Raw genomic sequence first — 17754 nt, 5'->3', positions numbered from 1 at the left:
CATATCATCGTGTTACAGCCACTTTTCCACAAATATTAAATTAAAATAATTACTAGTACCTACGCCCAAGGCCTCTTGGGGCGTCTTTTACTTTAAAGGTGAACATTTATTACTCTTTCCTAAAATGGAAAGCTTTATAAGTTAAGAAGTTAGACCTTAACGGACAGACTACTTTATGTTTCACTAGCGGCTGCGCCCCTAACCTCTAAGGGCTTTGCCCCAAGAGGTTTGATCAAACCAATTTTTCGTATTTTAGATTTAAAATAAAAAAGAAAGAAAAAAATTTTTGTGGGGGGGGATTTTTTTTTTTTTGGGGGGTGGTAGTTGATCCCACTATTTTAATTTTAGTTTTAAAAAGAAAGAAAATTTTTTATTTGGGGGGGGGGTATTTTTCATTTTTGGGGGGGTTGGGGGTGTCCCACCCCCCGAGAAAATAATTGTAAACCTTCCCGGGACCTATGAGAAGCTACCCTGTAAAGGAGAACCCGATCGGTTCAGCGGTTAGCGAGATCCTTCGGTAAAGACACACAGACAAACATCCTGTTACTTTAGTATAAGGATTTCATTGTTAATATTAACAATTAAAGAGTAACATTGAAATAAATATGTTGGAAATATTGATATATACAAAAGCACTTCCTCACAAAAACAAAAACAATTACAAGTTACCAAAGACAGGATTTCTCACACATAATAAATAAAAAATTGGGTGAAAAATATGATTTTTTATATACCTATGATATTAGCCTTTATTATTAAATAATAGTTATTTCTCGTATCGTATTATAAACGGCTTTCCGGTTTTAATCTTATGATTGTACATTTCTATATTCGTAGAAAACTGGATATAATACGATGCTAGACATAGTTTTTTCGTATGGATGAGAACCGGTTCCTGTCCACCGGATTCTAATGAATACGAGAATAGTTATTTCTCGTATCGTATTATAAACGGCTTTCCGCGGATATAGAATGTACAATTATAAGATTAAAACCAGTTTTTTAGCCCCTAGGTGCCGTAGGCACGGGCTAAAAAACTGGTTTAATCTTATGATTGTACATTTTTATATTCGTAGAAAGCTGGATATAATACGATGCTAGACATAGTTTTTTCGTATGGATGAGAACCGGTTCCTATCCACCGGATTCGAATAAATACGAGAAATATACTTCTTTGTTTCAGATTTGCGGGTTTTTTTTAATAAGGAAAGAAGCAATGATAGTACAAAAAAATATACAAAGCAGTAAAGTTTGAAGTCTGAAGCTTAAGATTATTATTGCTACTGACTGATCTAATTGCGTTTTCAATTAAAAAAAAGCTTCAATAGGTCCCGGAAAGGTTCTATGCTGTTTGATTTTTAGTTTATAGCCATTGGATAGTTTTAAGCTATTTCCCTGCCCTTTTCTTAACCCTTTGAATACAGAGCCCCCCTAGATGCTAGAGACGAACCTTAAGTAAAAAGCTTTTAAAAATTTCTAAATGTTGAAAATTTCAGAAGATAATTTTAGTGTTTTCTTATTTTAAGGATTGGCCAGGCCTCCTCAGTGAGATGTTTATGGGAGAGAGCAAAAAATAATTTCATTGCCCTATATTCTCTAATGGTCTTTGTTCCTTTCTTAGTTTCATAGATAGTTTTTTTAAAGCGAAGCTTTTCTATAATTAGGGTCGGTCCGTACGTACGTCCTGAATCGTTATGGTTCTCCTTTACAGTGGAGCTTCTTATAGGTCCTGAGATGGTTTTAGGCTCTTTTAATTTTTATAAATAAGTCTGGGTATGGTTTTAGGCTATATTTCAGCCAGTCCATAATCCTTATATAGAGCCCCTATCTTGCAATAGAGTTAAATAAATAAATTTTCTTAAGAAACAATTTTTATGTTTTTTATGAGTAGTAGCAATGGATGTAGAATACATGGATATTTTGAGAGATTATTTCATACCTTGATAAAATTTTTCTCCCAGCTGGCTTATATGACGAAACCCCCTCCCCTGGCCATGGAGGATCGTATTGACTAATAACTGGGGAATGTAGAATAAGCTATAAAAATTGGAAAGAATTTTAATGAATATAATAGATTTGAAATCTGCATAAAATCTTAAGGAATTTTTATAAAATTCTTTTTTATATAATTCAAACGTACTACATATTATCACTAGCGGCTTCGCCCCTAGCCTCTAGGGGCTTTGCCCCAAGAGGTGATCAAAAAAATTTAGGCGAAATTCATAAAAGGACGAAGGAAATCTTCTGCAAAAAAAAAATGGGGGGGGGGATATTTTTATTTTTGGGGGGTGTAGGGGGTGTCCCATCCCCCAAGAAAATAGCCTAAAACCACCACAGGACCAGTAGGTATATTCCCTGAAGAGTAGAATCCGATCGGTTCAGTGGTTACCAAGATCTTAAGGGACAGACGGACAGACAGACAGACGGACGGACACACATCATTCTACTTTGTATTATAGATAGAATTACTGCGCCTCAATTGTAAATCCAAAAGGATCAGTTTCTTATTAGTAGCGAAGCTACTCTATAATTCACAATATCCGTCCGTCTGTCCGTCCGTCCGTCTGTCCGTCCGTCATGAGACAGAATAGGGGAAACATGATTTTCTCGGCTCCTATTAAAGATAGACAGCTGAAATTTTTTGACAACATTCCCATTATTAAGGAGCACAATTAACTATAAAACATCAAGGGCGGTCGGACCGCTTTTTGGCAGGTTTTAGGCTATTTTTGTATTTTTCACATTTTTCTCCATATCTTCAGTGTTTATGGTCCGATTTTAAAATTTTTTTTCAGTTATTGATATCAAAATTAAATTTCCTGTCGTTTACAGTAAATAATCATGAAGGCCAAACTGCCATTTTGCAGGTTTTATGCTATTTTTGTATTTTTCACATTTCCACCATATCTTCAGTGTTTATGGTCCAATTTTCAAAATTTTTTCAGTTATAGATAAGAATTAAATTTCTCGTCGTTTAAAGAAAACAACCATGACGGCCAGACTGCCTGTTTGCAGGTTTTAGGCTATCTTTGTATTTTTTCACATTATTCTCCATATCTTCAGTGTTTATGGTCCGATTTTCAAACTTTTTTCAGTTATAGATATCAAAATTAAATTTCCCGTCGTTTAAAGAAAATAACCATGGCGGTCAGACTGCCTTTTATCAGGTTTTTGGCTATTTTTATATGTTTTACACATTTTCCCATATATTTATTGTTTTTGGTCCAATTTTCAAACTTTTTTGGGATATCAGTATCAAAATAATTTTTCCCATTGTTATGAGAATCTTTTATGTAATCTACTTTGACCGTCGTCATCATTTAAAATAAAACAAGGTTTCGTGTTTATTTTCTCCAATAAATCTATTCTTGTTTTTAATAAATACACTTTAAATCTACTTTTACGTATTTTTGTGCTTCGCTACTTATGGATGTTGTCATCCTTGTTTTAAAATAGTTTGAAGCTAAAATCAATTTAAATTTATGTCATATCACGAACAAATTGTGTTTTTTAGTAGCGAAGCTACTGCATACTTCGAAATGTGATAGTGGACAATTTACTGCCACGTCGTAGCGGTCATACGTCATATTTGAATGAAGGGTGACGCAAATTTCAGATCTCGTTTTTCGCTGATTTTTCTTCATAAGATAAAAGCGATGCTTGCAAGATTATTTAATTTGCTATAATATAAAGATAAATTTTTCTCAAATCGCGAAATTATGGATCTGAAATTTGCTTCACCCCCCTAACCTGAAAGTGGGGAAGAGAATAAGGGAGGGGGTAGAACCGGTTATAATAATGTTTTATTTTCTTGACTTTAAATTAAACTCTATCCGAAATGTCCATTTGTAAGAAATGGAATGGGGAAAATGAGATTTCTATTAGTGTCAATTTGCCTCATAAAACTAAATGCATTTAAATTTCTTTGTTTCGCGTATATCTTTTTAATCTTAATCTAAATATAAATATATCTTTTACAGACATGATATATTGATAAAATATGTACATAAATGATAGATAGCTAATACAAAAAATTAATCTAGTATTTTTAGCAGAGTTGTGGATCCGCATTGATTGTATGCGGATCCGAATCCGACTCCGGATCCTTGACAATAAAATAAAATCACCAAATTTTCAAAAATATTTGTTCCTTAATCTCGAAGTCAAAAATACTTTTAATTTTTAAGTCTGAACCTAAACCTTAAAGATTGGCTCTCATCACGAGAATGTCTTTGTAAGTGACTATTTTATATAAATTTAGGTAGATTTTTCCATTTTTTCCACATTTTTTTTAGTCAAAGGATCCGGATCCGCTTTTTTTTGATTCCAAGGATCCGGATCCTTGGACTCAAAAAAGTGCGGATTCTTGCGGATCCGGATCCACAACTCTAATTTTTAGTATAGTAGCTACTTTTCAACTATGTAAGGTCTATCGTTGAAGAAGCTGTTTATAGTGCCTATAAAGAATTATACAATACAAATGACCAATGATAGGCCAATACTGAATTAAAAATGGCAGGCCAGTATACATTTTAATTGACTAATGGTAGGCACTATAAAAAGCTTCTCGTTAACTTTTTTGCTTGTTTGTTTATTACATTTGTAAGCCAAGACCACTCGTTATTAATGCCAAAAAAATGGACGTAAACTTTTGCTATTGCAGGTCACAGAATATGTTAAGACTAGGGTAAGTTTTTTTACTGCTTTAATTGCTTTTGAAACAATTTTTTATTTGAACAGCTAAGGCAAACCCGGAATATTGGATAAATTACAACCGACCCCCCTTTTCAATGATCTTAGTCTAGAAGTCAACGAATCGGAGCCGTTTAATTTTGATGCGGCTCCGGCTCCTACCTCAAAATTAATATATCAATTTTTGTTCATTATTGAATTTGATAAAATAAAATATTTTGCTTTTTTTTATTAAAGCTATATAAAAGTAGAAGGATGTGTGTCTATTTGTTAAGTAACAATAGTTTTTCAGTTTATTATATGGAAATAGACCGTTGCCAAATTATAATATTATTTTTTAAAAATCATTTTAGCTAATCTGGAGCCGGAGCCGTTTTTAACGAAAAATACGCTTATTACATTATACTTTGTTGTCCCAGGAATAAATATACCAAAAATCAGATCAATTGGATGATTAGATCACTTAAAAATTTGTTGTTAAAAAAGTAAAAAAATCAACATGTTTAAAATGGACGTACGGACATTTTGGTGATAATTATAGAGTTGCTACGCTTTCTAAATCGTACCTAATTATTAAAGGAATCACTATGCAAAATTTGAAATCGATAGGACAATTCTAACATGCGTAAATTAATGAAAAAAGCTATCCGTTACGGACGGACGTACGGACGGACCGACCCTAACTATAGAAAAGCTTTGCTTTCAAAAATATTTATTGATATCTATAATACAAAGTAGAACGATGTCTGTCTGTCTGTCTGTTTGTCTGTCTGTTTGTTTGTCTGTTTGTAGCGAAGGATCTCGCTAACCACTGAACCGATCGGGTTCTCCTTTACAGGGTAGCTTCTCATAAGACCCGGGAAGGTTTATAACTATTTTCTTGGGGGGTGGGACACTCCCAACCCCCCAAAAAATGAAAAATACCCCCACTCCCCCCCCAAAGAATTTTTTTTTTATTTTTCTTTTAAATCTAAAATACGAAAAATTGGTTTGATCAAACCTCTTGGGGCAAAGCCCCTAGAGGCTAGGGGCGAAGCCGCTAGTTTAAAATATACAAGTGAATCTGTTTTTTGATAACATAAAGTAAAAGTCTGACTAACTCACTGTCTAATTATATATATAACATTCACTATCAAGTATCATAATGTCACTGTGCTCAAAACTGATACTGTAATTGTATGACAGTATATTAACACACATAAACAAATAGTCATTCACTGTCAACTGACAACACTGTGTATGTATTTACTAGTCTTACTAGACAAAATCACCAAAAAAAAACATTTTCTTAGTTACCACCACCGTCCACTGCAGGGAGGAAGGAATAGGGCAATGGGAGTTTAATTAATTTTTATTCTTTTTAACTTACCAATGAAAACGCAGAATTAAACTGATAATCGAAAAAATAATCATCGTTTCATTGTCCTATACCTGCAACCCTGGTTGTTACTCTGTCCGTCGATATATCCCCCACCCATTTCTATTTTTATTAACCCCTTCCCCCATCTCCATGAATGTGCCCCTTCTATTTCCCCATGTATATTTACTTTTTTCTCTGTCCACCTCCCCCCCCTTCTATTCCAGTCTCTCGGAGTACAGCTCCACAGTGGTGTGTTCTCCGCTGGAGTTGCGACAATCCAGCGAAATTTGCATGAAATATTTCCAGGTCTGTTATTTGTTGGGAAACTTGTAGGTTCTATTCCCATCCTAATCTTCAGAGATGGGTTCTTAAAAGATAATGCCGGGTTTTTTTGACATTTTTTACGTTATGAATAACAAGCGCGGCATTCGCAAAATCTAAACAGAGTATACAACTTAAGAATTCAAAATTTTTAAATTATTATTTTAGCCATTTGTATAATGTCTAATATAGCTCTAAAAAGATATATTAATTAATATGCAGCAAAAATGGATTTAAGATAATTTGTTTTTCTTTTATAAAGGCTGTACCAACAAAAGCGAAATAATCAAATATATAGTTGTATACTCTGTTTAGATTTCGCAAATGCCGCGCTTGTTATTCATAGCGTAAAAATGTCAACAACAAAAAACGCGGCATTATCTTTTAAGAACCCATCTCATGAAACTTTATTATGCTGTCAAGTCTCTTAGTTGATGACAATTGCAATTTTTTTTTTTTGGGGGGGGAGGGGGGCGTTGAAATGGTCCAAGAAAAGTGGATTGGAACAGTTGGTAGTCCAATAATTTTATTATAACCGCTTTGAATAAGAAATAAAATTTAAAACTGAAATTAAAAAACTAGTAAAATTGTATGAACACTTTATTTGAATGCCTCCTCATAGACAAAAATCACCGGCTCCCTTTTATTTATATTTTATATTAATTTTATGACTGAATGTACGATTTATTTAAATTATTTCTTTCTTAGTCTCTTTTCTATTTCTAACATTATTTCTGACGTAAAGTTGCGGATTTATGTAAAAAGTAAAACCAATGCTATTTTTGTAGCTAAAATGTGTGATAGCATTTTAAAAGCGAAGCTTTTCTAAATTTAGGGTAGGTCCGTCCGTCACAAACAGATAGCTTTTTTCGTTAATTTAGGCATGTTAGAATTGTCCTATCGATTTCAAACTGCATGGTGATTCCTTTAGTAGATAGGTAAATTTTAGAAAGCGTAGCAACTCTATAATCATAACAAGTGTCCGTACGTTCATTTTAAACATATTGATTTTTTAACAACAAAGTTTTATGTGATTTAATCTTCCGATTGATCTGATTTTTGGTATGTTGATTCCTGGGACAACAAAGTATAATGTTATAAGCAAAGCAACTCTATAATCAAGTCCTAAAAATGTAAGTATGTCCATAAACATTATCCTGTGTCAAGCAGTTTTTCAACAATTTTACTTACAGTTTTGCTCCGATTGTTATACATTTACACTCTGATCATTCAGTTCTGACACTAAACAAGTGTTAATGTCCGTTTGTCCTACCGTTTCAGTGCTTCGCTTTTATGGATGTTGTCATCCTTGTTATTGTATAAAGAAGCCTGACAGTATTAAAACAGTATTCAAGTATTCTTACTAAAAAAGGGTATTATTAAGCTAAAAAGGAGAATTTTATCCATTAGATACAGCATCTTTTATTAATAGGAAAAGATCTATAGAATTTTTAATTAAGTATAAAGACAATATGTACAGAGAACAAGGATGACAGCATCTATAAAAGCGAAGCTTTGAAACGGTAGGACAAACTGACATTAACACTTGTATAGTGTCAGAACTGAATAATCAGTTCTAAATCGTACCTAACTATTAAAGGAATCACCATGCAAAGTTTGAAATCGATAGAACAATTCTAACATGCCTGACTTGATATCTAAATTTTTGGTCCGTCTTGACATTTTTACTTGTCTACGAGTCGTGTGAAAGATAATACTCTTCCACAATCCTTAAGTGCTGCTGGCTGATTTTTGAACTACTTAAGCAACACCATCACCAAACTTACACTATTGGTGTGGGTTCACTACTCTAAGCGGCCACCAAAATCATCAGATAAATCCGCAAAAAAAAATAAAAGTTAACAATCGACCAACCGGAGACACCATATAATTTGTCATTTTTCTATCAAGGAACAGAATTCGCTTTTCCAGTATGGCGTCGAAACCCATTTATATCAACTGGCACTTGGTAAACAGGAGCCATAATAAAAAATCATGTGTCGTATCTTCTTATACAATTTTTTTATCCCCCTTTGTTTAGGATATAAAAAAAGATCACTAGAAAAATACTTGACAATTTCGGCAGTACACATGAGATTTCATTTTAGTATTGACAAAACCTAAAAACTTTCTTAACCTAGGAGCCAAGCGGTCATGACATACCTTATTTCCCTAGTTATCAAGTAGCTATGCTACAATGATGGCAAAGAGTTTAAGAAATATAAGAATTTTAAGATTTTATTCTTTAAAAAAAAATATTAATCACAGTTCGTTTTAACAGGTACTTTGGTTTAAGTTGAACAAAATAATTTTGAAAACAAAACAAAACGGATAGCTATTTTTAATTCGTTGAACACCCTCAGTGGAACAAGCACTTTGTTATACAAATGGCACTTTATGTGAAATCAACGAAAATAAAATTCGCATAATTTTTCTTTTTTTATCTTTATTTTTCTTCTTTTATCTTCATTTTGCTCATTTCTTCCTTCATCTTGTAAGCATTCCTAAAAATACATAAATAACGAAACAAGGATGACAAAATCCATAAGTAGCGAAGCAAAAAATACCAGGTCTAAGGTATAACCAACAAGGGAAATAAATCTAAAATAATATTTGTGGGGCGAATGGAAGGGTCGTCAATTTTACTATAGGTAGGTCTATTTTTCCTAAATCGAACAAAAAATTGGAAAAGTAACGGCTGGCGGCTCAGCCGTTTAGCCGTTTTTTTTGCCTATTTTTAGGGTAAATCCATCATCAATTACGTAGGAATCAACTTTTTAAAACATATGTATTTTTAGTTCAATTCATGTTAAATGATAGTAATAACCATTTTTAAAACTTCTAGTACCAACAGCTACCGTCTAGAACCGTTTAAAAGCGTTTTGAGTGGAAAAGAATATTATGTGAAGATAGGTTTCGTGACTAATTTGCAATAATGATATCCAAAAAATGGCAAAACGGCAGAGCCGCCAGCCGTTACTTTTCCAACTTTTTGTTCGATTTAGGGAAAATAGACCTACCAAGGATTACTTCTGCAAAATTTCAGATTGAAATTCAAGTTCTAAGTGCCATTTGCTCACTGATTACGAGATGGTTGCATTAACCCCCCCCCCTTTATCGGCCATTAGCTTATCCCTTATAGGTCTGTGGGTTAAAAAAGAATGAAACTCGAACCTGATGTCCTCTTGTCTCCTGGCTTCTCGTTTGTCCAGAATTTGTTGACGTTGCTTGGATATTCCCCGACCCCTTCCACGTCCACGGCCTTAATCATGAGCATTAGATTTATTATTATTGGGTGTACATACATAGAAAAAAAATAAAAATAAAAAATAAATGAATAGGTAGGTATTATATAGTCAAATTTTATTGATATGGTTAATTTGTAAAAAAAAATTTCTTCCCAAATGGCAGTTTCCTAAAAAAAACTAGGAAGTATGCAGTAATGTGTATTCACACATTGTTTTCATACAGGCCATATAAATAAGACATAAGACATATAAATGAGCATATGTCATCAGTTGGATCTTTAAAGCGGCTAACGGTTTTTTAATAACTTTGTGTGACTCAGAGACGTGTAAAAGGGGCGTGTATCAACCCCCCTGGAAAAATTAAGGGGGGTGGACACCTAACACTAAAAAATACACCCCTCTTGTTCTCTGTATTACACCCCCTTCTTAAAGTTTAACGGGGGCGTCAAAATTTTTGGGCGACTCATTTATGGGATATTACCGGTTAAGTAGATCTTAAAAATATTTACTTCAATCACTATAGAAAAAGAGAGAGGGGGGGGGGGGGTGGATTCCATCAAAGCAAAAAGGATAACTCGATTGAAATCTTAATATATAGAGAAACAAAACTTCTATTAAATACTAGGATAAAGTATGTTTGTTTGTCTATACTAAAGAATCTCGCTAGCCGCTGAACCGATACAATTATCCTTAACAATCAAACTTTTAATAGGTCCTTCGAAGGTTTCTAACTTTTTTGGGAGACAATACTTGCACTGCGTCCAAATAGAAATACTGACCCCCCCCCCCCCCCCCCACCTCAAGTGCCACTAGAGGCATCTTGGTAGCGTAGTCATTTGTTATTTACTAAGTATATTTGCGATTACTTTTATTTAATGAAATCTTCCGATTTTTAATATGTACAAAACGGCCTGCTTAATTGCTTCAAGATCCATGTCAGATCTATATAGGAAATAAATGTCTATAAACGAGCTCAAGTTTTCCAAGGAATATATGATTAAAACTCATAGTGCTCCAATAATCCATAATAAACTCTCATTGCCCAGAACGATAAGACCCATTATTTTACTTTATTAAAAATAAATTCATTTTTTTCATTTCATGTTGCTATTTACCTTATATTGATGTATTTAATTTCTAATCATAAAAAAGAAAATTTAAATTTATAATATGATAAATTTAAGAAAACTATGTTTTAAAAGAATTCGATTGTGGCGACATTTTGTGTGTTTAAATATTAAACTAAAATTGTAATCATCATCATTAACCCTTTGGTGATGGTAATGTAAAGAAAAAAATATAATTTAAAAAAATCTTTTAAAAATCATTTAAATTATTAAATATTTACTTTCTTTTAGATAGTAATGCCGGGTGAGGAAAATAGATTTATTGAGAAATAGATATGCATATAGAAAACTAGCCAAAAGGGAGATAATTATATCGAGCCAACTCTAGTAAATAAAATAAGAAAGAACCTGGTTGAAGCATTGTAGTCTGGTTGTTTAAGAATTCCCCTACATCCATACTCTCTGGCAGTTGGACATACCTTAATAAGACACTGTTTATACAAAAGTGTTGTTGCCTTATTAGCTTAGGGTTCTCTTGCATAGGATAAAAGGGGGGGGTTTTTAATGCAACCATCTCGTAATCAATGTATAAATGGCACTTAGAATTCGAATTTTGATCTGAAATTTTGCATGAGTAATCCTTGGTAGGTCTATTTTCCCTAAATCGAAGAAAAAGTTGGAAAAGTAACGGCTGGCAGCTGGCGGCTCAGCCGTTTAGCCGTTTTTTGCCTATTTTCAGGGCAAATTCATCATTAATTACGTAGGAACCAACTTTTAAAAACATATTTTTGGTTTAATTCATGTTAAATGATAGCAATAACCATTTTTAAAAGGGCTTGTGACATGTCTATTGCCTAGGGGTAGGTTTTTATGGGTGCTGAGCTCAAAAATACTACCAAAAATAGTGGCCGCCCATCCATATGGCAGCTGGGTAATGGCCGCAGCTCACCTTGGAGTGGCCAAGAGTAGAATGAGTAGATAGGGCTTGTGACATGTTTAGGGGTAGGTTTTTATGGTTGCTGAGCTCAAAACTGCTACCAAAAATAGTGGCGACTAATCCACATGGCAGCTGGGTAACAGCTACAGCTCAGCTGGGAGCGGCCAAGAGTAGAATGAGTACATAGGGCTTGTGAGGTGTCTAGGGTTAGGTTTTAATGGGTGCTGAGCTCAAAAATACTACTAAAAATAGTGGTGGCCTATCCATATGGCAGCTGGGTAACAGCTGCATCAAAGCTGGGAGCGGCCAAGAGTATAATGAGTACATAGGGCTTGTGACGTGTCTAGCTGAGCTGTAGCTGTTACCCAGCTGCCATGTGGATGGGCCGCCCCTATTTTTGTTAGTATTTTTGAGCTCAGCACCCCTAAAAACCTACCCCTAGACACGTCACAAGCCCTATCTACTCATTCTACTCTTGGCCGCTCTCAGCTGAGCTGCAGCCGTTACCCAGCTGCCATGTGGATTGGTCGCCACTATTTTTATAGTAGTATTGAGCTCAGCAAACATAAAAAACCTACCCCTAGACACGTCACAAGCCCTATCTACTGATTCTTGGCCGCTCCCAGCTGAGCTGCAGCTGTTACCCAGCTGCCATAGGGATGGGCTGCCACTATTTTTGGTAGCATTTTTGAGCTCAGCAACCATAAAAACCTACCCCTAAACATGTCACAAGCCCTATTTACTCTTCATACTCCTGGCCGCTCTTAGGTGAGCTGCGGCCGTTACCCAGCTGCCATATGAATGGGCAGCTTCTATTTTTGGTAGTAGTATTAAGCTCAGCACCCATAAAAACCTACCCCTAGACACGTCACAAGCCCTATCTACTCAATTTACTCTTGGCCATTCCCAGCTGAGCTGCAGCTCTTACCCAGCTGCCATATGGATGGGCCACCACTAATTTTAGTAGCATTTTTGAGCTCAGCACCCATAAAAACCTACCCCTAGGCAATAGACATGTCACAAGCCCTTTCTACTCTTCATACTCTTGGCTGCTCTAAGGTGAGCTGCGGCCGTTACCCAGCTGCTATATGGATGGGCTGCTTCTATTTTTGGTAGTAGTATTGAGCTCAGCACCCATAAAAACCTACCCCTAGACACGTCACAAGCCCTATCTTCTCATTCTACTCTTGGCCGCTTAAAGGTGAGCTGCGGCCGTTACCCAGCTGCCATATGGATGGGCGGCCACTATTTTTGGCAGTATTTTTGAGCTCAGCACCCTTAAAAACCTGCCCCTAGACATGTCACAAGCTAAACCTACTCATTCTACTATTGGCCACTCCCAGCTGAGCTGCGGCCGTTACCCAGCTGCCATATGGATAGGCTGCTTCTATTTTTTTGTAGTAGAATTGAGCTCAGCACCCATAAAAACCTACCCCTAGACACGTCACAAGCCCTATCTACTGATTCTACTCTTGGCCGCTCCCAGCTGAGCTGCAGCTGTTACCCAGCTGCCATATGGATGGGCCGCCACTATTTTTGGTAGCATTTTTGAGCTCAGCAACCATAAAAACCTACCCCTAGACATGTCACATGCCCTATCTACTCTTCATACTCTTGGCGGCTCCCAGCCGTTTTCAGCCGGTTCTAGCCGTTTAGCAGCTGATACTAGAATTTTTAAAAATGGTTATTGTTATCATTTAACATGAATTAAACCAAAAATATGTTTTTAAAAGTTGATTCCTACGTAATTAATGATGAATTTGCCCTGAAAATAGGCAAAAAACGGCTAAACGGCTGAGCCGCCAGCTGCCAGCCGTTACTTTTCCAACTTTTTGTTCGATTTAGGGAAAATAGACCTACCAAGGATTACTCATGCAAAATTTCAGATCGAAATTCGAATTCTAAGTGCCAATTATACATTGATTACGAGATGGTTGCATTAAAACCCCCCCCCTTATATGTGTAGATAGATATCTGTTAAGTTTGAGCTTCACATCGATATTCCAAATGTGTCATTCCTTCGGATGGATAAATTTCGGACACATGCCATACCTAAGCCAAGTTTAGGTAAGCTCAAGTTAGGAATGGTGAGGATTTAAATATAAGGATAAAGGTAAATAAAAGATTATTTATTTGAAGAAAAAAAGGGGGGGTTTTAATGCGACCATCTCGTAATCAATGTATAAATGGCACTTAGAATTAAAATTTCGATCTGAAATTTGGCATGAGTAATCCTTGGTAGGTCTATTTTTCCTAAATCGAACAAAAAGTTTCAAAAGTAACGGCTAACGGCTGGCGGCTCAGCCGTTTAGCCATTTTTTGGCTTTTTTCTATATAAATCAATCACAAAACCTATTAATTTCCACATAATACTCTTTCTGTTCCAAAACGTTTTCAAACGATTCTAGCCGGTAGTTGCTGGTACTAGAAATCTAAAAAAATGTTTTCTGTATCATTTCACATGATGTTGTAAAAATATGTTTTAAAATGTTGATTTCTACGTAATTTATGACAGATTTGCCCTAAAAATAGCCCAAAAAACGGCTAAACGGCTGAGCCGTTAGCCGTTACTTTTTGAACTTTTTGTTCGATTTAGGGGAAATAGACCTAACAAGGACTACTCGTGCAAAAGTTCAGATCGAAATTCGAATTCTAAGTGCCATTTAATCATTCATTACGAGATGGTTGCATTAACCCCCCCCCCCCTTACTACCTATTCAGAATTTAACCTTAATACATTCTAAAGAACTGCTGGTTTAAAGGAATCATTTAATCGTGGAATTGTAAATCATTTAGAATAGTTGATGGGTAAAATAAATAGTAGATTTTAATAATTCATAATGCCAGGTTTGGGACATTTGACGATAGTAAACGCAATTTTTCTTATGTTTTAGAAAATAGATTGATAGGTATAAAGGTAAGTTATAGATTAATATACAACCTGATGAGCCGATTTTGAACAAAGAAATTGTCGAATTTTTGTTGATTTCCCGAAGGATCGATGAGCCTGGCATTCTCGAGCAGACACGACATAAACCCATCACTCGCCATCAACTAGAATAAACAAGAAAAAGGATAAATTGAGCTATTTCTAATATAAAACAAGGATGACAACATCCATAAGTAGCGAAGCACAAAAATTATGTATAATAATTTAAAGATTAGTTGTCAAAAACATGAATATTGGGGGAAAATCACGAAACCTTTTCAACATTTGTTTTTAATTTTTTAATACTTATATATCAGTACTATGACTAACAGACTGACGGTCAAAGTAAATTACATACTGGATGCTCAAAACAACGGAAGATTGAATTTTGATATTTTTTAAACTAAAAAAAATTTAAAATTGAACCATAAACACCAAAGATATGAGGAAAAATTAAAAAATATAAAATAGCCAAAAACCTGCAAAAAGGCAGTCTGACGCCATTGATGTTTTCTTGAAATCTATAACTAAAAAATTTTTGGAAACCGCTTCTTAATAATGGGAATGTTGTCAAAAAATTTCAGCCTTTTAACTTTTATAGGAGCCGAGAAAATCACGTTTCCCCCAAACTAAGACATACGGACATTTCAAATTATAGAGTAGCTTCGCTACTAATAACAGGATGTCTAAAACGAAGGATCTCGCTAACCGCTGAAATAATATGGTTCTTCCTTATATTGTTTCTCATAAGTCTTTAGAAGGTTTTTAACTATTTTATGCGAGGATACCACCACCCTCACAAGAGAAATTGCCACTAGAAAAATCATATATGATATAAGAATGATTTTATCTTTAGTAACCTATCCTCTTAGTCCAAAGATAAAGCCTATATACCAGGTTTACGCAAATGTGTCAGAACTTCCCCCCCCCCCTCTTTAATCTAAATGGGGAGAGTTCGTCCCCCCCCCCCACATAGTGATTTTTAAAGACAAAAAAACAGTAAATCAAATATAGAAAAACAAGGATGACAACATCCATAAAAGCGAAGCACTGAAACGATATGACAGACGAACATTAACTTTTGTTGAGTGTCAGAACTGAATATACAAAACATGAAAATATAAGGTTTGACAAAATTATAGGTAAATTTGTTGCAAAACTTCTTAAATACAGAATTCTGTTTAAGGACATACTGACATTTTTAATACTTGATTATAGAGATGCTTCGCTAATAATATTGTACCTTATTGGTATAGGAATCAGTAATCAAAAAATCAGATCAATCGGATAATTTTAACACATAAAAAATTGTTATTAAAAAAGTAAAAAAATCAACATGTTTAAAATGGACGTACGGACATTCTGGTAACGATTATAGAGTTGCTACGCTTTCTAAATCGTACCTAACTACTACAGGAATCACCATGCAAATCAATAGGACAATTCTAACATGCCTAAATTAACGAATAAAAGCTAACTATCTCGGACGGACGGACGGACGTACGGACCGACCCTAATTATAGAAAAGCTTCGCTTTTAAAAATCGCTTACCTTTCCAGTTACATAAGCTTCATTTCTCAATTCTACCGTTATCACATGACCTACAAAATATAAAAATTGTCTGCCAAATTAGTCTATTTAAATTTCCGGTGATCAAAAGAGAGGAGAAAGTAGACGAAAACTTACCTATCATAGTAAACAATAAAACCTCTAAAGATGATACTTATTAATTAAAAAGTTTGGACGCAAAATTCAAACGAGTAACCAAAGATTTAGAGCCAACAAATGAGAACATTATAAAACTTTGGGTACCTGCGTAAATTAGTCAAAGGGATAGTTTCACGAAATGCATTTGAACTTAATTTAATGAACCGCATATATTTTGCTAGTTAATGGGTTAAATTTTATTTATATGGCATATATTTGAAAGAATTTCAATTTTCTACCACGTAGTCTTGATATTTTAAGAACTACGTGGTAGAAAATTTAAATTCTTTCAAATATATGCCTTATAAACAGCGTTTCGGAGCCGGAGCCGGGAGCAGCAACATTTTTGGTGGAGCCGGAGCTGGAGCAGTTCACTAAATGAAGTTCAAATGCATTTCGTGAAACTACCCCTTTTCAAGAAAAAAAAAACATTTTTTGGATTAGTAAACCCAAACTACAAGACATGAAAATGTAAGAATGTAATTATAAAAATCTTTCTTTGAATAACGTGTCAGTTTCATTTGTCTGTAATGATAAATGCAGGGGTGTATATTCTGCACAAGATTATTTTTTCCCCTGCTACAATTTTTTTATTATTCCCCTCCTAGTTTGTTTTCCAGAAAGGAAGGGAAAAATATTTTCAGAACTCTTAATCTTATTCATATTATTCACCCTCCCACATTTTCTTTTTTTTTCACAAAGAAGGGAAGAAAAATGTTAAGAAAACAACATTTCAGTTCTCTGGATTTTTCCATTGTTTCACCCACCAAATAATTTTTTTTACCCTCTTCCACTTGGCACAGGGGTGTATATTCTGCACAAGATTTATTTTTTTCCCTGCTACAAAATTTTTAATTTTTTTCCCCCCTAGATTTTTCTTTAAAAGTAGGGGGGAAAATATAAAAATATTTAAAGAACTCTATATTTTATTTATTTTATCTCTCCTACCACACATTTTTTTAGTTTTTTTAAACCAAGGAGGGGGGCGAAATGGAAAAAATGTTTTCAGTTTTCTTAATTTTTACATTTTTTTTCCCTCCAACCACTTATTTTTTATTTCCCCCCCCCCCCCTGAGCCGGGGATCCCATGTTGAATATACACCCCTGACTTAGCAGCGTCAAATTTGTAGAATATACACCCCTGGGTAAGACAGACTAAGCTTTTTTTATGTATTGTTAAAGGGGAAATGTACTTTAATTCTTTTCAGTATGAATATTTATGATTTTAAGACAATACCTGCACATGCAGCAAGCAGGCCAGACAGATTACTCCCCTTCAAAAACTTGTCCTGGGCTGACGTCATCGCAACAAATACCGGTTTCTCGCGTCAGCTGTTATATGCAGTACACTCTCACTCACTCGCAGCAGTCAGTCGGCCATTTTGAAAAAGCATGATAAATACAAATCAACAATATGCATTTTTTAAACACATAATCGTCTTATATATATATTTTAGTGGGAGCCTTTAAATGGCTATCTTTTAGTTTTAAAT

General features: G+C 34.7%; 1 protein-coding gene across 1 annotated transcript; it reads right to left on the bottom strand.

Moving 5' to 3' along the window:
* Nucleotides 1-8595: 8595 nt before the first annotated feature.
* On the bottom strand, nucleotides 8596-17639 carry Lsm10 (U7 small nuclear RNA associated Lsm10). The gene is made up of 6 exons (XM_080159810.1): nucleotides 17499-17639; nucleotides 16106-16155; nucleotides 14567-14679; nucleotides 11097-11167; nucleotides 9548-9635; nucleotides 8596-8877 (listed from the first exon to the last, which is right to left on the bottom strand). The coding sequence occupies exons 1-6, from the start codon at nucleotides 17563-17565 to the stop codon at nucleotides 8820-8822; spliced, it is 447 nt and encodes a 148-aa protein (XP_080015936.1). The 5' UTR covers nucleotides 17566-17639; the 3' UTR covers nucleotides 8596-8819.
* Between the last annotated feature and the right edge of the window lie 115 nt (nucleotides 17640-17754).

Source organism: Acartia tonsa, chromosome 5 (genome assembly GCF_053477335.1).
Source record: "Acartia tonsa isolate MP-2025a chromosome 5, ASM5347733v1, whole genome shotgun sequence".
NCBI lineage: Eukaryota > Metazoa > Arthropoda > Copepoda > Calanoida > Acartiidae > Acartia > Acartia tonsa.
This window is presented reverse-complemented; position numbering and strand designations above follow the sequence as displayed.